We start from the raw sequence: 19,109 nt of genomic DNA, 5'->3' as shown, positions 1-19,109 counted from the left end.
AGATGTCATACACCTGGAAAAGCAGAAGGAATAATAAATACATCAACCATGTGGTCCTAATCCCCAATTACTTGAACTGCCTCAAGAAAGAAAGGTAAAGCTAGCTTCCAGTTGCCCTGACCCTCCTGTATGTGAGACCTCAGGAGTTTTCAGTTAATGTTTATCTTTCTACTATAAAAGAGTGTAGTAACATAAAATAATTTATCTCTATTACCTTTGCTAACCTTCTCTATGTCTTGCTAGTAGCCTGATTAGAGCAGTAGCTCTAGGCAGGTAAAAGGTCTGTGTTCCCAGGCTCTAGGCCAAATGTTATCATCTCTTTTTACATGTTTTGTCCCCTTTATTTCAAAAGCATTTTAATTCTTGTTGTTTATGATTGGTGAACATCCTAGATAATAGCAATGCAAACTTCCATTGGATGGCTATGGTTTTTATTTAATTTAAATAAAAGTTGGGCTACTTTTCAAAGCCTTATACTTAATATACAACAAAATAGATGGCTTTGATTTTAATCAGTGTTGTGCTTTGAACACAGTTACCTAATTCCATTTGGGGATGCAGTCACATTAAATAAGGAAGCTACACTGAAGAAAGCAGGGAAATCTTTTTTCCAAATTTCCAAATACCCAATTGAATGCTCTTTCCCAAGTTCTGTAGTGACCTACTGAACCATTCTTCAAAAAATGACTCAAAAGAGCTGGGCTACGTTCTGTCCAATTCTAGGATAAGCAATGGCAGTGGTAGCATAGGAGCAGCACCATACCCAAACCTCTCAAAATGTGCTTTCTAACCTCTCCCTCACCGTAAAATCAAAGGGCAATTTTAAATGGTAACTTCTCTCAGGTCCTGCTGGTACCTGTGGGGAGGTCTGAATTCACCACAAGTGTGCAGCCATCTTGTGTTCCCTCACACACTTGGACTTGGTCATGTCGCCACAACGTGAGGCCTAGGCAGAGCGTTTCTTCAGTGACTTTGCACAATGGAGGAAATGGCTACGCTGGCACCTCCACAGCCAGACAGCAGAAGGCCTGGCATTTAGCCCCTCACATGGCTACACAACTGCCTGCAAACATGAAGGGCTTTGTTGTGTTTGTGATATCTACAGCGCACCTTAGGACCCATCCACTGAGCTGGGGAAGGATTGAATGCATCCACATGTGGGGGGACCTGGGTTCTTGTGTTTCGTGAGAAAAAGCCAAACACCAAGAGGCCCCAACAAATTCTTTTTCAACCCAACACTGAAGCTAGAACAGCCAGGCCTCCACCACCCTCACGCCGGGCAGAGTGGGCAGTGCAGCCAGCCTATGGAGGTGCAGCGGGTCAGGCTGGGCACAGCACAGGGAGTGAAGGCTGGAGGGCAGCAGCTGTAGGGGTGGCATTCCCAAGGCTGTGTGCCCAGGGACATGCGTATGCCTCAGCCTGAGCTGAGAGACCAAAGGCAGAGGCCATTGAGCGGCCATGACTGCAGCAAGCTGTTTGAGGTGCCTATGGCCTGATGCCGGTGAACAAAATTTTTGAACGACTCCACCACTCCGTTCAAATTGTATGTCTCCAAGCTCCGTGGGGTGAGGGTGCTCCCCTGTCTGACTCTGCAGCCTGAAATCCTTCACAGACTTCATATGGCCTCCATCTTTTCCAGACCTCTCACTCACAGCCTGCTTTGTCTTTGAGTCTCAGCCAACCAGAGAGAAGTTGCGGGTCCAGGTCTGGTCTCCGTGGTGTTATCCCTAGAAGTCATTCACGCTATAACTTTCATCCAGACAGCACTGGCATTGCTCTGTAATTTCATCCCAGTGCCACCTCATTACATGGTCACTCTATCTTGTAGCAGGCACAGTAGAGCACTAGCTAGCAAACAGCGGGGCTCCTAAAAATGACAATCTTCAATGACAATCTTTTTTTCTTTTTTTTTTTTTTTTGGATTAAATACACACTAAATCTCCAGTTGTCTGTCACTGTAGTTGCCTGTACTTGATGAGAAAAAAATCTTGTAACTGTCTCAAAATTTCCTACTTCATCTTACTTACCATAGACTTACAAATGACATCTAAACAGCTTTATTTCAAAGTGAGGTCTTGATGCAATACAAGAAACAGAAGTGGAATATTACACAAAGCGACTGTCTTACTGCCTGTTCCCATAGCTCTGTTAGCTCTTCACTGCTAACTCCCTCTAACAGATGTTTCATGCTGTAAGTCAGGCTTGAGCCTCTGCCTCTGCATCAAGAGTTTATGAAATGAGCTAATTCAATTGCACAGTCAGAACTGCTGCTTCATGGCTACAGCAACTTCCGCAGTCTAACTTCAGCATGCAGAAGCTGTTTGGGAATTGAAATTGAATCATGCCCTTATCAGAGTCATCATTGGATGTTAGTAGAAGGTACTTGTACATTGCCTGGTTTTGGTTATTCAATTTATTTAAACCACATAATTCATCTGTTTTGAATAATCCTTTAAAAATAAATAAAAACAAAACAAGCAATATTTCAATCTATTTCCTGCCACCACAGAACAGATAATGAACATATTGGTACCGCTACTGATGAATCTGAAATTTCTTTTGGTGATCACAAGTTGCCACTATCAGCTTGTTTATGTCATTTTTTCCTTCAGACAAAACCACAGCTGTTTTTTTTCATTGCTAAGCCCACTCTCCCCATCAACTATATGGTATGGAACAACATCCAAATCTTGCCTTCATGCTGGAAAAGAACCTTACTTTCAATACCTCCATTCCCCCCCCCCCAAAAAAAAAAAAAAAAAAAAAAAAAAAAAAAAAAAAAAAAACTTCTAATTCCATTTGACACAGAAAGAACATCAGGAGGTCTCCAAATTCCTCACATATATAAAACCTACTTCTAGTATCATGTTCAAAGAGAAAAGTATTGGTTTATCAAAAGCTGAGTCCACCAAAAGTTGTGCCTTTATGTCATATACATGTACAATAAACACATTCCATGATATATGATATTACAGGCTTAGAAATATTGCAGGTATACATTAGTGATCTGAATAAAGATAGGTCAGATGAATCCGAGTTACATTTGCTTCTTGCAAAGGTTAGAACTGAATGTCTTCTTAACTATATCTGCATTCCATTAAGGAAAAACTGCAAATTAGTTACTGAAAGAAGAATCAGAGGGCAATCGCTCAGATTTAAAGGGGTTTCTAGAGGGCAGAATTGTCATAAAAAACTGTGTCGCAAGATCTTAAATTTGGCCAGTGCCAGAACTTATTCTAAAAATAACAAAAAGATCAATGTTCTAACAGAATACCCTCTAATTCTTATTAAAGACTGCACTAATTTTGTATACAACCAGAAATTTGGGCAGAGGGCCCAATCAGCAAATCAAGGAACTGTTAATGAATTAAAATGAAAAAAAAAAAAAAAGACAACATGCAAGAAGCAGAAACGTGGACTGGTGACAAAACAGGAGTATAAAAGCACTGCTTGGGCAATTAGGGATGGTATCAGGAAAGACAGAGCTCACTTAGATCTTAGGCTACTGAGGGGTATAAAAGGTCAAAGGAAAGCAATTCTGTAAGTACACTAGTAGCAAACTGAAGTTCAAAGAAAACATGAAGCTGTTGCTCAGTGGAGGAGACAACCTGGTGTCAGACAACATAGCAAAGGTTGAAATACTCAATGTCTTTCTTTTGCTTCAGTCTTCACAAAGTTCCCAGATCCCTGCACATACCTGCAGAGTTTGAGAAAGAAGGACAAGGAAAGGCATGAGAGCTGGGGACTATTTTAAGAAACTGGGTATATTCATATTTTGGGGGATAGGTAGGATCCACACAAGGATGGTGAAAAAACTGGGTGAAAAAAACTGTGACTGTGAAGCCACATCATCCTCAGATCATGATGATGATCCACGGAAAAGGGCTAAAGTTACACTCATCTTTAAGAAGGGTACAGAGGAGGATCTGAAGAACTAAGCATTGGCCAACTTCCACTTAGTACCTAGAAAGATCATGCAGCATGTCTTCTTAGAATGTTTCCAAACAAACGAAGAACAAGAAGGTAGTGAGAAAAAGTCCGGATTTACTAAGAGTAGATCAGACCTGGCCGATCTGACTGCTTTCTATAATGAAATGACTTGCTATGTGGACAAGGAGAGAGCAGTGCATGTAATACATGTATGTAGCTCTCAGTAATTCCACACATCAAAGCAACCATCTTTATCGTTGTAAAAACTTCTGCAATGCCTACAATCCATAAGCACCTTTCCTCAGCTGTGAAGACACTCGTGACTGCTCCAGCCTTCCAAGACCATTCTCTTTCCAAAAAATGTGGACCTCCTCACTCAGGATTGCCTGTTTTAGGTATTTCATGTCTTACTACAATTCCCAGCTCAGATGTCTGCAGAGCTGTTTAATTCACAGCATCTAGGGCAGTGATTGCATGTGAGTATCCTCTTGTTCTCTAAACTAATAATTCCTTGTATATTCCATGATTATTATTTTTTTCAATTAAAGTTAAGTTATCAGAAGCATTCATTTAACACTAAAATTCCCAGACCAACAAGTTTTATTCTAGGCATTTTACACCTCTAAGATAATTGTTTTCTTACATTAGTTCCAGTCTGCTGAATGTGTTGGGCAAGTCTTTGTTCAGGCATGTAGATATAACACATCTAATTTCTTTTAGTCACTCACATCCTATTTTCCTCTTTTTAGGGAAAAAAAAAAAAAAAAAAAAAAAAAAAAACCACGCAAATCTGTGCCCATGTATTTAATTTCCGCTTATTTTGCATTCTTCTTTGAAAACAGGAATCAAAAAATGATCATTCAGCTGAATTTCCTCTTCTATGCTATTTTTGCACTTTTTTTCTTCCAGCCTTTTAAAAGAAGATGTTTAGTTACACCTAGGGGAGTTTCTGATTATTCCATTAAAATATTTTAAATCATTCCTTTGTAGCTCTTCTTTCTAGACTATTTCTTAAAACGTCAAAAATGGTTGGGACAGGTGGTTTACTTTAAAAGATTCTAATTTTTATCATAAATGTTTAAACAATGACAGAAGAGAGAAACAAAACACTTCTGTGTTTTTCAAAGGAAAATTTAATTTAACTGATATTACACACTGTTTTGATTCACACTTGCACCAGTGAGAAAGAGAAATAAAAGACACTTGATTACACCAGTAACTAGCATAATTGGAACCCAAATCAGACCAGAAACCTTATGCAGCTACTGCCCTCTTAAGGTTTGCCAAAGGTAACGCTAGCAATTAAAATATTCCCACTCACTGGGAAGATGCAAAGCCTTACTGCTGTTTCCTCTGAAGCAGACCTGTTCCTGAAATTATATAAAAACATGAAATTGCAGTCAAAATGTGGCAGGGCTTATCTGTTAACATTAAGTACTAAATCTCTTCTCAGAAGATAATGTCTTCCTTTAGCCACAGCTCTGATCCTGCAGAGGCTTAGCATGCACATTCGATTCCGCATACAGCAAAGTCACCACTTATACCACTGGGATCACTGCGCAAAAGTAAATGGCCCCATTTCTTTGTGAAATTGCAGACAGAATCTTTAAAAGTAGTCTTTTCTTACTGTGAGGACATGGAAATTGTCAATTGTAATGTGTAACAGTATTTTGAATAATACATATTTTTAACATATATTTCTACTAGCAAAAAGAAGATAGTTGTGTCCAAGATTAACACATTGCAGAAATATGACTAAAACAGATGTCCTACTTATGCTGGTCAGCTTAAAGCAAAGTTATTTCAAGCTCTGCTTAGAGTGTCATTATATCACACGTTACCAATTATATCATCTCAAAAATAAATCCAGATTTATTTATACACATTACTTAACCAGGACAAAGGATATTTTTCATTCAGATGCAACTGACCACTAAGAGGTCTAGTCACTTAATGTGACTTAATGTGACCTGTCACTTAATGCATTTCAGATACTTTTTTGCATTTTTTTAATCTGCATTCATTCCACTCTGATTAAGATGGATTTAGCCTTTGAAAGTGTTCTACCCTTGTGTTATTTTTTCAGTAAAAATCAGCTCTCAGAAAATATTCTGCGTTTATACATGTAGTTTTGCACAGCACCACAAAGACTCAGACTTGAACAGGGAGCAGAGGTCTTAGTCCATCTCCTGCAGCCTATGGAACAGTTGCCATTTGGGCTACAATTATGCTGGATAGCAAGCAGCCTGTGCAAGGACCTGTCTTTGATTTTGTAAATTTTCAACTCATTTTAAAGTCAAAAGTAACTGGCACAGTAATGGGACTCTTTATCCTGAAGTCTTAGTAGTTGACATGCAATTGCCAAATCCACCTCATTTTCCACAGTTACCTGTTAGGGTTGTATTCTTGCCTTCTCAGGAAAGCCCATTCATATCTTTTAGCTCTTTTAGTCAGGGGGATGTTACTAGGTTATTAAGTCACTTAAGCTATCACTTCTGTCTGGATGGCGCAGCCATCACAGTTTGTGCACCTGTGTTCAAAAGCATCCTGTCAAGGTACGACTAACATATCTGAAAAGCACAAAGAAAAGCAATTTCAGTTATTCCCAAAGGAAGGGAAGTAAGAGCAGAACAGTTATGTGCTAAAATTTCACCACAACCATCTTTTTCCTTTTAGTCAGCCAAATTACAAAAATAGCAATCAGAGTGTACTTGGCTTGATTTATCTTTTGATGGGCCAAAAATCAGAAAATAGAATAAGTAAAGATCTGTTTGCCATGCATATGCTGCATAACAGCCTGCAAAGGCTGCAGTAATCTCTTCCTCCACCCATGGATTGCACAGCTTGGCTAACGGGGCTTTTTTGCCTTCCTTGGAAACAGCCGCTAACCACAGCTTGCTCTGGGATGCCAAACTGGTGCTCATAATCAAATGAAAGCTCTAGAGTGTCTTGTTGGTATTTAGGGTTAAATTAAGTTCCTATTTGGAAGCTGGCAAGGATTTTTCTGCCTGTTAGATTGACAGGGACTACCAAGGTACCACATTTCATGTGGCTGACTTCCTCCCATCACCTGGGCATTTTATTTAATGTTCTTTGCTGTTGCAGAGCACCCCAAACATTGTCATATACTATTGATCTCTGCTGCTTTTTCTCCCCTGACAGTGCAAGCTGTATCCTGCATTTTTGTAAGAAAACTGTTGGTTCTATCCTAGATATTTGAGGTTTTGTGTGACTGACAGTTCATTCACAGAGGGAATGGCACAAAGTAGACCCAGCTGAGTGAAGTGCCTGTTACATCAGTACCGGGGGGGGTGGGGGGATTGGCTCTGATGACAGCCTCTCTTTCCACACCTGCCTTTACTCTAGCTTAAAAACATTCTACCCTCTGCAGGTGGAGTAGTTTGAGCCAAAATGAGTCTGTGATAAAAATCTCAGTCTCTAAAGCAGAAAATATACATTTTGTTGAACTCTAGAACAAGTTAACTCTCTTGTTGTCTGCTATATCAGGGACAAAAATTAAGTACAAAAATGAAGTACACTTCCATTGGTTTGTTGGACGTTATCATTTAAAAAGTGTCATCTTCATGTACCTCCTCCTCCTGCAGGGAAGCCGGAGCAAGTCTGCAACGAGAATCTGTGACCTTTCATGGTGCAGCACTGCTCATGCCATGGTGCTGGGCCCATCTGGACTATCTTTCCCTTGGCACAGTGTGCAAATATTTAGAGTGGGAGAACATGTTATGGAAAGTGCTATGGGAGAGCGATGTTTTGATCTTAACTAGACTGGCAGAATTGCTTGAAATTGTTCCTCGGCAGTGAACAGTCCCACTCGGCCCTCTGACTGCCAGCCAGCGCTTCTCCTCATGGCCTCTCCTTCCTGTCTACTCCTGGACACACAGAAGGAGGGTTCAGCAGCTGGGCTTCCCTGCAGGATAAAAGGTCACTCTCATCAGGACATACAGGGTAGTTAGGGTCTTCCAAGGTTCATATCAATGTAGAGCCAAGGCTCAGACTTCTCCATGCTACTACACAAAACAGTGAAACACGTGCCAGGCCCACTCTGCAGCCAAAAAGGAGCTCACAGCTGAATCCCAGAAATGTAATCTCCTCTTCTTTGGGACTGAGCTCATTTCATGGGTTACTTCATAGCTATCTAAAGTCACCAAACCTTCCTGAGTCTCCACCTACCTTCAGTTTTCCAGACACGGCTGTGCTCCCTTGCTAAACTTTCATCAATAACCATATAAAATCATTCTGGCTCCGTGTGCTATTTGCAGACTGCGAACTCTGGCCCGTGAGTCACTGTCATCTGTCCCAAAGCTGAAAAACCAGCAACCACGTAGACGTGAGTAACTTCAAACCTAGAAGGAACTACGTCTTCAGGGACCTCAGAGGTTACCCTCACATTATTTCAACACCGCCTCACAGCCATTGTGGCTCCCTGTCACCTTGACATGCACACTTTGAAGGTGGCTAATCCCAAGTGGTTATCTTCAGGAGAAAAGAAGAAAGCTGCCATACCTGGGCTTTGCAACACGTACTCTTTTTCTAATAAGGAATACTGGCGTTTGGCCACTCTTGAGTCAAACACCCCTGAATGTGCACAGTCCCAATGCATGGCTGTAGACACAGGACACAACACACATGTACATTTTTCTCTGAGAAGGGCACAGGACAGCCTATTGCTCATTCCACATGCATTAGCTTCCAGGCAAACTCTTACCTCATTTCAAGGCAAGCATACCGCACAGCTGGATACCTCCAGGCAGCCATGGAATAGGATGGGAAGGCACACGTGATGGACAATCTGCAGGTGTTGGTGACAGCCTCCACTATTTAAGTACGCAGTGGTTATTTTGCTTCAGTTTTGCCAAAATCAATATATGGACAATGATTTCATTGTTTATCTTTTAGCATTGCAGTCCTTTCTTTGGATAAAAGCTTGCACTATTAGGCTCAATCTGCTATTTTAAACAAGATTTTACATTAAATTCAGAGCAGAGCAACAGCTTCATTAATTTTTCCATCTGTTCTGTTCAGGCTCATTGGTTTTCATGTAACATTTAACTTTTGTACAAACCCAAAATGCCAGAAGCTAAACTGAGCTCAATTCTTCTGCGCTTTACCACCTGACAGGGGGATAATGAAATTGTTTGCCTCAGATTTGGTAGAAGAATGGGATAGGCTCCCAGTCACTGTTTATCAACTATTGTTTTTAACTGTGGAAAAGAGGGAATATTGGGAAATTTGACTTTCCAAACATGCTGCTATGTGTTGGAGGCAGTCATGAGACCACTAACCTCTGTCACAGCCTCACAGACCAAGCTATGGGGCTCCTGGTACCTACCTGACAGTGTTTCTGTTTCTAGTCAAGTACACCTGACTTTAAGCAGTTTAACGGTAACTTTTGGGGTGAATTTGTTACCTTGTGAGGTATCCCATCCAAACAGGAGATGACAGCCTAAAGTTAACAGTCCACTACCTTTTCCCAAGCAAGGTGGAAGTAAATTATTGACAGGTGGTATAAAACAAACAAATAAATAAACAAACTCAAAGTAGCTAAAAAATAACTTGCATTTTTTTAATTAAAAAAAAAAAAAAAAGCAAAAAAAAAAAGCTAAAATCCTGTACAATGAGAAAAATATGTTCCCTGTTAGCAGCTAAAAGAAAGGCAGCAATGGAAAGGTAGAACCATGGCTCCCTATGGCTGGAGCAAAGAGAAAGCGGTCACAGATTATAGCATCAGGGGGTCGCATGAGTGCTGACTGCCTAAAAAACATTTGTTGTGGCTCCCACAATGATGCTACAAGAAGCTTTTGCACCATAGGTAAGGCCTTGTTAATTTTCCCATGCTACAAATTGAGGGAAGATGTGAGTACCATCACTGGAGGGTTACAACTGGCCTTACAAAGAATGCGCATCTAGGCAAACATCGGCACAATTTTATAACTCAGCATAATCCAAACTGCATGAACCCACACCTCATTTCAGTGAGGGCGTGGGGACACAGTAAAGGGGCTGTAAGTATGGGAATTAAGGTAATGAAAAGAGAAGAAAAAATCAGATGCTTGTGTAGCACATACAGCATGAAAAGTCCTGAGAAAAAGGCAGCAGGCTAGAAATATGCGCCAGGTAGGCCAGATACTACGCAAGGACTTCCAGTCACAGCGTGCTTTTTCATTCAACGTTCAAACACTGGCGACAAGAACATGCAAGAACATGAACAGCTGTTAGATTGTTATGAGCCTCCATCTGATTTCATGATCCTGGCAACCCATTAACTGCAAATTCACCCATGTTGCCTCTGAGACAAATACACTTCCCAGATGGCAAGGCTTCAGGCATGTACATATCCAGTGGGGAAGCTTATATCAAGAACAGATGTTGCGCTGTGCAAAAATGCACAGCATGCCTAGCAGGGTAAGGAAGGAGGCACCTGATTGCTTGCTCCCCTACCTGACTGCACACTGATAATTTTCAGTCTTCACCTTCCCAGTCCTTAACAGAACAGCCAGCAGCTCAGTTTTACCCCTTGTCCTGCAGAAGGCCAATTCTTCAAGTCTGACGCTGAGCATTAAAAATCTCCAGGTGTTTTTCCCAAGGAGATTTGACTGACTCCTCCTCTGATTTCCAATCTGTGTTCAACCAAAACCAAGGATTTAAAGAAATCATTGCAAGGACTGTCATAGACACTGCATCTTAGTACATCTCTTCACCTGAAACCTAGTAATACATGGGCTAGCAAGAACAGTAAATAGCAGCAATTTATCTTCTTAGACCATTTTGTCCTATAATGCAGCCCTAACACATATTATTTCGATTTTAAATATTGATGAATTCTCAGCCATAACAGCTTACTTCCCCAAGCAGCTGGAAAATGTATTTAAAATGTCTTTAGATGATACAATCATCTGTGTTAAACCCAGGTAGCTTCTGAACATGAAATTTTTAGCATGCACCCCAACAATTCTTGCTGTGAAGAGACTGAGGACTTAAACATACAAAATTGTCCAGGTTATTTACAGTTCTGCCCATCAGTTACAGTATCAATTTTAAGATACATCCATTTTAAATGTCCAACACAAAATTTCAGCAATCATACACAAGATATATGTAAACAAGGCATCATTATGGGTGTTTTACCCATTCTTGGTTTTTAAATTCCCTGCACAAGAATTTAACAATACTCACAGTATCATAGTGCTCTTCAGGGGCACATCAATGCTGCAGAAACTGTATTTGAAAAATGTCATCTTTGCCCGTTCCATAGCAAAATTGAATTGGTCCTCACTGCAGGAATCATAATAGAACTCTTGCATTCAGAAAACAACTGGTGGTTGCTGCCATTTCCTGCAGGTACAAGCCCTGAAACAGCTGCATCCAGTATACGTTCTGGTCAAACACACAAGGGAAGTTAATCGAGCTAAAACTGAACTTGAAAAACACCTTGCAACAGATGTTGAACCTGAAAATGAAAAGTTCTTTAAATACAACAAGAAGCACAGCTTCTGGGGAATCAGTGAAACTGCTTGTTAGCAGAGTAATAAAAGGGCTGCTAAATCAATAAAAGGAGGAAATTCTTTACAATTAGGGTGGTGAGGCACTAGAACAGGTTGCCCGGAGGAGCTGTGGACATGTTTAAGGCAAGGTTGGATGGGATTTGGGGCAACATATAAGAAGGTGGCCCTGACCATGACAGGGGTGTTAGAACTAGATGATCTTCAAGGTCGCTTCCAACCCAAACCATTCTGTGATTCTAAGAGCAGTAAAGGCATAAAGCTCAGTGAAGTCATCTTCCCAGTTGAATGTATTGAGGGGGTTACTGTTCCCTAGACGTTCTTTCCAGGAGATAAAATAGATGTAGGTAACCTGACCTATGTAAAAGTGTGCAAGAGGTATTAGACCAAGTAGATAAATAAGATGTTAGTAAGTTATCAGTACAGGACAACGTTCATGCAAGAGTTTTGAAGGAAGTCAAACACAGAAGGGCAAAAATGCAAGCAAACTTGTCTAATTGTCTTTACACACTGTCACTGTGCCCAGGAGTGGCAGACTGCTGCCCACATTTTCAGAACAACAAAAGGGTTGTTCTGAAAATCCTGCCACTTAGACTGATCTCTGTCCTCGGTAAGATGGCAGAGGCTATAATAAAGAGTAAGATTTATGAGCCTATAGATAGACATGGGCTCTTGGGAAAGGGACAGCTTGCTTCCTACCAAGGGAAATCCTGTCTCACTAACCACATTGTCTTTGGAAAGGGCCTGTAAGCAGCAGGATGAAAGTAATACATCAGACAACTGGATTTTCAAGAAGTCTTTGACAATGTTAGATATCTAAGTTACAGAAACAGCTAAAGTTGCCAAGGGACTGCTAAAAGAACCTACTGTAGACTGAAAGCTGGCTAAAGGGCAGGAAGGAAAGCATAGAACTTACTAGACTCATGAGAAACTCAAAAAAAAATCCATTATCATGACATGATGGCAAATAAATTTCATTAATCAAATGAAATTTAATTGCCAAATAAATTGGGCAGACCTAGTGTTACAAAATTTCTTTAAAAGCTGTTTCTTAGATAAAGCAAAGCAAAGAGGGCTTCTGAATCTTTATCTCTAACTGATGTGATGTAAGCAGTTCAGTATCACTTGAAGTTAAATAAGTTTGATACCAATTATTATTGAAATAAATTATGAAGTTATTCTATATTTTATCATTACTAAGTTTATTTCCACAATTAATTTTAAGCACTGACAGCAAACCAGCACAATAAATACAGAAATTGAGAGAAAAACATTTTATTTGCATTGAGGCAAAAAGAGCTCATCTCAGTCAGGTAAAATAGAGCAAATGGTTTAATCAAGTTTTTGAGAATTTACAGACAAACGGAAAAAAATCATGCTTATCACACCAACGTATGATTGAATTTCCTATGTCAAAACTCCCTTCCTTCAGACTTGGCACCATTTTTATTACCCGGTACAATATTTCATGTCTTCACTTGTCAAAACATCATATTACCTATGTAAACATCTGTTTTGTGTAAACTTCATAAAGTAAATGGGAAAGCCTACTAATTTATTTCCCCACGCACAAAAATAAAGTATTAACTAAATATTGAATTATTTGCAGCATATTCTATAGAGTTTTGTTTCAACAAGAACTACAGCCTGTTGAACTCATAAGAAAAAGGGTGCAGAAACAGAAAGCAGATGTGCAGTGTCATGCATTAATGTAATAACATTATAAGGCAATAATAAAAAAGATAACTTTTTTTTTAAAGTATATTTGCCAAGACAAAAATCAAGGCTGAGTCAGTTTATTTTGGTAGTGTAGGATTTCTTCTTAGCTCAAGCTTTAGATTTTGTGCAATAACAGATTTATTTTTTTATTATTATTTTTATTTTTTCAGTTGAAATCATTCATGTGGAAAGTAAGAAAAATTCTGTTCCCAAAGAATCAACTATAGTAAAAATGGAGAAAGGAAATATTTGAAGTTAAATACTCCTAAAATAACTAACGTGAAAAATAAGATCACTGCAGAAAAGTTCAGCAGTCTAAGACTGAGTTAATACTATTTTTATAACCTTTTTGTTGCTTCTTTGTTCACTTCGTGCTCAGATTGAGTAAGGAACAATATCATATGGCAGTCTGGAAAGCCTGACATCACCAAAGATTTCCTTTATTGTTCAACGTGCCTTTGTAGTGCAAAGCAGAATCAACCTCAACCATTTAAGAAAAAAAGAGAAAACACATTTCAAAGTTGTTATAATTGATCTCAAAGTAATTATAGGATCATGGTAATCAAAATGACTGTTTTTTTTTCCTGTAATTATAACTTAATCTACTACTTGTCATTTTTACAAACTGCAGTTCACATTAAAACATTTGCCAATAACAAAAGCTTTTCTTTGAAAACAACACTGTTTTACATCTAGTCAGGCAGCTTGTGCATATCAGAGCATTCTGTCAAGAGAGACATGGAAAAGGGCAAAGGAGAAAAAGCTGAAATATGGCTACAGCTTATCTGTGCCTTTCATACACTACAGAATCTCAGGCAGCACTAGAGACAGCAAGTTTCTTCAGATGATCCATAAATACTTGCAAGCTGACATCATCAGTAAGAATGGGTGCTCCAGACTCCTATAAAAGAAAACAAGGAGAATGGGTTATACACATTGTGAAGAAAAAGTATTTTAAGGTACAGTATGTTCCATTAAATAAACACCTCTGCAGTGTTTATTTAACTGCATACTGCAGTTTAGAATGACCTTCAAAGCAGATCATTGCTGAAGTTCTCTGACAAAAATAAGTACATATTTAAATAAATTTTCATATGTTTACATAATTCAGGCATAAACCACAGCTAGGACATGAGGAAATGGCCTCAAGTCATACCAGGTGAGGTTTGGATTGGATATCAGGAAGAATTTCTTTACAGAAAGGGTGTTCAGGCCTTGGAACAGGCTGCCCAGGGAAGTGGTGGAGCTGCCATCCCTTAAGGTATTTACAAGATTTGGCACTTAGGAAAATGGTTTAGTGGTGGACTTAGTAGTGGCAGTTGATGGTCAAATGATGACTTTTTCCAGCCTAAATGATTTTATGACTACACCCTTCCCATATTAATGCAGAGAGGAAAAATATTTACATCAATCATACAAAACTCAGTGTTTTTGACAGCTCCAAATCCTAACTTACAAATTTGTAAAAGTAAATAAAAACTTCTGTACCACAGCTCCCCTGTCATTCCTATCACAATGGAGCAAAGGTGACAAACAGAAACGTGCAAGCATCACAACTAGCAAATCAGCATTTGCCACTGAAACTCAGACACATCAAAATGGGGAAAGAAAAAAAAAGTCCACTGAGAATCTGATCTGATACTGAGTGAGGGCCAACCAGCTTTTTTTCCGAGGAAATCTGGGTTAATCCTTTCCTACAGCTCTGTGCAATCTGAAGAGGCACACACACATCTGAAGGTCATGCCACTGCAAAATCTGAGCACAAAAGATGAAAGCCATTTTGGAGGTATTTTTGTAACTTAATTTTTCTCCCCAGAACTCCACAAAGTTCAAAATGTTCATTTTTTTTTAATTTTCTTTAAGCAAATTTCCAATCTAAATACAAGAGTAAAATTATTACATAGTAACTCTCTTCAGTCATTTGAAACAGATTGTCATTACTCCCATTTACAGGTGTATGAAGAATTCCTATAAATCTCAACAAACCAACCTTTTCAAAGGTAATAGACACCCATAATTCCAAATGAAATCACAACTATCTAAACTTTTACTAAGTGCTTCAAAACAAAGACAGGAAATTCTTAATGAGGATGAGCTTCTTAATGAGAACTGGCTAAAGCTATTTTTCACTTAATGGCCAAGGGACAAATCCAGGAGCAGTAGGATTTTTTACTTCACTACATTACACTTGATACACTACATAGCAACTCTGAGGAAAGACCCACTAAATTGTCTATCAACGTCTGGAGGCACGATACGAAGAAAGGATGTTATGCTTCCAATCCTGCCACATGCTAAGCCTGAGCTCTCCTCCTTGTTTAAGAAGCCACAAGGGAATTACAAATAGTTTATTCTGTGGCAGGATATGATTTGCCACCTTTTGTCTTATGCGTGGAAGCAGATTGCACCATCTTCCAGAATAAAAAAAAAAAACAGCCAATGGAGCTGTTCAATATCTAAGAAATTTTTCCCACAGTGACTGCTGGTGGTAATCCAAGATACTTAAAACACACAAACTCTGATCCTGAAGCTTAACACCTTATTCAATACATGCACACAGGCTGCTGCCATCACCACTGCCAACAGCAGTAGCTTTGCTCTGAAAAACTAGGAGCCCTTTATTCTAGTAAGTAAGGAAAGAGTGTTTTATTTGCACGTGGAATTCAAAGAAAACCAGCAAGGGCTCACTGTACAATGTACGAGTCTGAAAGGCAGAAAAATTAGCTTTGATTTCACACAGATAACTTTAAAGTTAGTTTTCTGTTCATTTAAAAATTTCAGCTAAGGCATATAGTGAGAATTTAAATGTAATTAATAGCGATTTAGTGACAGCTAGCTGGGCATCTGTAAGATTTGTGCCACTGACCTCCTCTTTCACTTCAAATTAAAAATTCCCCATAGTTACCGACACAAAGATTAAAGGGAAAAAAAATAGAGCTGAAAATAAAGGTATGCTCAAATAAATGCCATATCCAATATAATCTGAAAATTTCAACTGCATTTTCAAAGACTGATCAATACACACTTTCAGAGTAAACAAAATAGAGCTGTATGAAATTAGTTTACCATTATTTTCTGAAAATGGTTTAAATATCATATAAGGCATCCATCTGCTAAAGCTTAAAAAAAAAATCTTTACTTACAATATTATAAACTAAACTAGTCAATTCATCACCTCCTGAAACATGGTTTCAATAGCATGTGAGTGCCCTCTTCAGGTGAATGGGGACTAACATCTTTTTTCTGTAGACAGTTATGAGCAGAACACATAAAACTACATGAAATAATTCAGGAAGCTCAGGACAAAAATAAGAGCAAAGCCAACTCATTTTAAAATTTTCTCCCAGCAGTTACATTTTTCATTTCTCATTGATTTTTACTTAGCTCATCTTTCTTCAAAAAAATAAAATAAAATAAAATAAAAGCAGCAGGTTATTATGTAGAAAACACATTACAATGCCTCTGGGGAGATTAACACACAATTCTTTATGTTAGCCTGAACTGCATTATTTCCAACATTAAAGGGAAACCTGCTTTTTCTAATATGCTTCTAAAAGTCTCACTGAGACTTGTCCAGCATAAACAGTTTTCTTAGAGATCAGTAATTATTTTGAATTTGCATTTATATTTGGAATACCATTTCATTTGCTTAATAATTAAACTTCAGAAATTTTCAGGGAACAGGCAAAAACCTTTCAAACTACATGGTTTGTGTGTCTGTTGTGGTAGGTACACAAAGAGCAACAGATTGCTGGCTACATTATCATCTTTGAAGGCAAAAGAGTTTTAAATGGGGCTGTCCGTGACCTGGCAAGGTTTTCAAGCGTTTTCACTCTGGATCTTAGTGCTCTATCGCACCAGAAGTTTCATTAGAACCAATACATTTCTATGAAAATGTACCCTGATAAAACTGAACTGACAAAAATCACTGCCATAGAATTGCTGCAGAGCCCTTTTATTCATGACTTGAACACTGCATGCCCTTTACAAAAATACTTTAAAAGTGCAGCTAATACGTAGATCCAACTGTTTGAAGCCATTATATTTTCATGAGAAAATGACACTGCACCAGTATTCACCCACAGCAGTGTTTCTCTTCCCACTATAAAAGCTAAATTTGGAAGGAGTACATGAAATGGGATGCAACATTTAAGAACACAAGCTGCCATAGAAAGTTTAATTTTTGAGCTTATATGTAACTTTCTTCCCCGAGACAAAAATCTGAAAAGCCTGGTCAACTGGTCCACACAAATTCTAGGAAATGTCAGTACGTAGGTACTGGTGTATTTTTCAGTTCTTAAAAATAAGTTCGACATTTATTTCTTCTACTGCAAAAAAGTTCTTCAGTCTTCATTTGTGGTAAGCGCCCTCATTCTAAGGACCATATCTAAGAAAGATGGCTGGACATGAAAGTAGCCTAACAAAAGCTTAAAAGAGAAAAACAGATCATTTGTGTGTGAAGAAATGAAATCCTTTCTTCTTCGGAAATCTGGTGGCATTAGGCCGTAACTGCATTTTCTTTCAGTTTGAAAACTTGGCATTATTACTACTATGTAAGCAATGTCTCACTTGATTTCTGAAACATGGAGAAGGAACATCAAATTATGTCTACAAGCTTCATCAGCAGATTCATACTTACCTGTCCCCATGCATACATATTGTTATGAGTCTGAGAGGGATTTACTTTCGAGAGCAGGAAACGAGCCTTTAAAAAAAAAAAAAAAAAAAGCACAGGCAATAGATTAATCTTTTCAAGCAAACATTTCTTACACATACCAGTTCTTATCTGTCAATAAAAACAAGCGCAAGCCTAGCCTAGCTAGAAGAGCAAGTAGCCTCTTAATAAAAGTCATTCTCCAGATTCCAATTCCACCATATTGCAGAATTGCTAACAGCTTCTCAAAGCAGCAGGAAATAATTTTTCTTTTTCTAAGCACTAGCTAAACAAATCTGAACTTCAATAAAATATTAATTAAAAGTATCAAAAATAACTCAAAGAATACTTCTGTTATTAATCCAAAGACCCTCACAAGCAGTATTTTTTCTCCTACACATATTACACAAGGAATCTGAGAGTCTAAGACAGTATGGCAAAACCAGTACAAAATAACAGGATTCACAAATTAGATGAAAAGATATTTAATATCTGGCTTTGATAGTTTTAAAATTTCAGATGTTCATTTGCAATGTATACGTATTATTAGCAGAAAAATGCATGCCTGCTATAAAAAATAAAAAAATAAAAACATTATTAACACATCACTTTCTAGATTATATAATATACACTTTACTATACCTGGCTTCCTCCATGCTCTGTATCAATATATCTGGGCATTGGAAATCTAGAGTGAAGAATTTCTTGGGCGTCATCTATTGGAGCTTGAAGCAAATGATGAAAGTTTTCATATTCTGGCATATCTTGGTAACCTGATTTCCTCCACTGAGCTATGGTCTAGGAATAAGAGGAGGAAGTTTAGAACTGATTCACCAATCTTTCTTAGAGAATAAACAGGGTTCTTCAGAGAATGTGCCATTGCTGGCCTCTATTCCATTGCTTATTACTTTCTGCCTTAAAAGTATATAAGGTCATTTTTTTAAAAGCCTCAATAAATATTGGCTCTAATAAGGTGTGCAAATAATATACTACTAGTTCTTTTATTTTTTTAAAACTCTAAAAACATGTGGTCTATCTATACTTCCTTTTTTTTTTTTTTCCATTCTTTGTACACTAAGCACTTACTCCATGAGGACGTGGTATTATTTATAGTTCTCTAATATGTATATCTATGACACATAAGAAATAAATATTTATACTGATATTTATCTTTCATGGCCTGTAGTGCAGCCTCCCAACCTTTTAGCAGTAAAACTGGCTGCTCAAGATTAACTCAGCTGTTATTAAGGAAAACTTGGAGGGAATCTCTAGGGGTTCCCCTAATCTGC

The 19,109-nt window shown here is 38.4% G+C and overlaps 1 protein-coding gene and 1 long non-coding RNA gene across 5 annotated transcripts in view; one reads left to right on the top strand and one right to left on the bottom strand.

Moving 5' to 3' along the window:
• The first annotated feature begins 62 nt into the window (after window positions 1-62).
• LOC137858167 (uncharacterized) lies at window positions 63-1,887 on the top strand. Its single transcript, XR_011097541.1, has 2 exons — window positions 63-94; window positions 844-1,887. It is a non-coding gene; the product is annotated as an uncharacterized lncRNA (long non-coding RNA).
• Window positions 1,888-12,706: 10,819 nt separating this feature from the next.
• Window positions 12,707-19,109, bottom strand: part of SEC23A (SEC23 homolog A, COPII coat complex component) — a 29,041-nt gene continuing 22,638 nt past the window's right edge. For all 4 annotated transcript variants that reach the window (XM_068683251.1, XM_068683252.1, XM_068683249.1 and 1 more), the window contains 3 exons: window positions 18,463-18,618; window positions 17,806-17,871; window positions 12,707-14,067 (listed from right to left, as the gene is read on the bottom strand). In XM_068683251.1, coding sequence (XP_068539352.1) covers window positions 13,978-14,067; window positions 17,806-17,871; window positions 18,463-18,618 — 312 coding nt within the window. In that variant the 3' untranslated portion in view covers window positions 12,707-13,977. The remainder of the gene's footprint in view (window positions 14,068-17,805; window positions 17,872-18,462; window positions 18,619-19,109) is intronic.

Source organism: Anas acuta, chromosome 5, assembly GCF_963932015.1.
Source record: "Anas acuta chromosome 5, bAnaAcu1.1, whole genome shotgun sequence".
In the NCBI taxonomy this organism is placed as follows: domain Eukaryota; kingdom Metazoa; phylum Chordata; class Aves; order Anseriformes; family Anatidae; genus Anas; species Anas acuta.
Note: the sequence above shows the minus strand (reverse complement) of the source record. Positions and strands in the feature narration are given on the sequence as shown.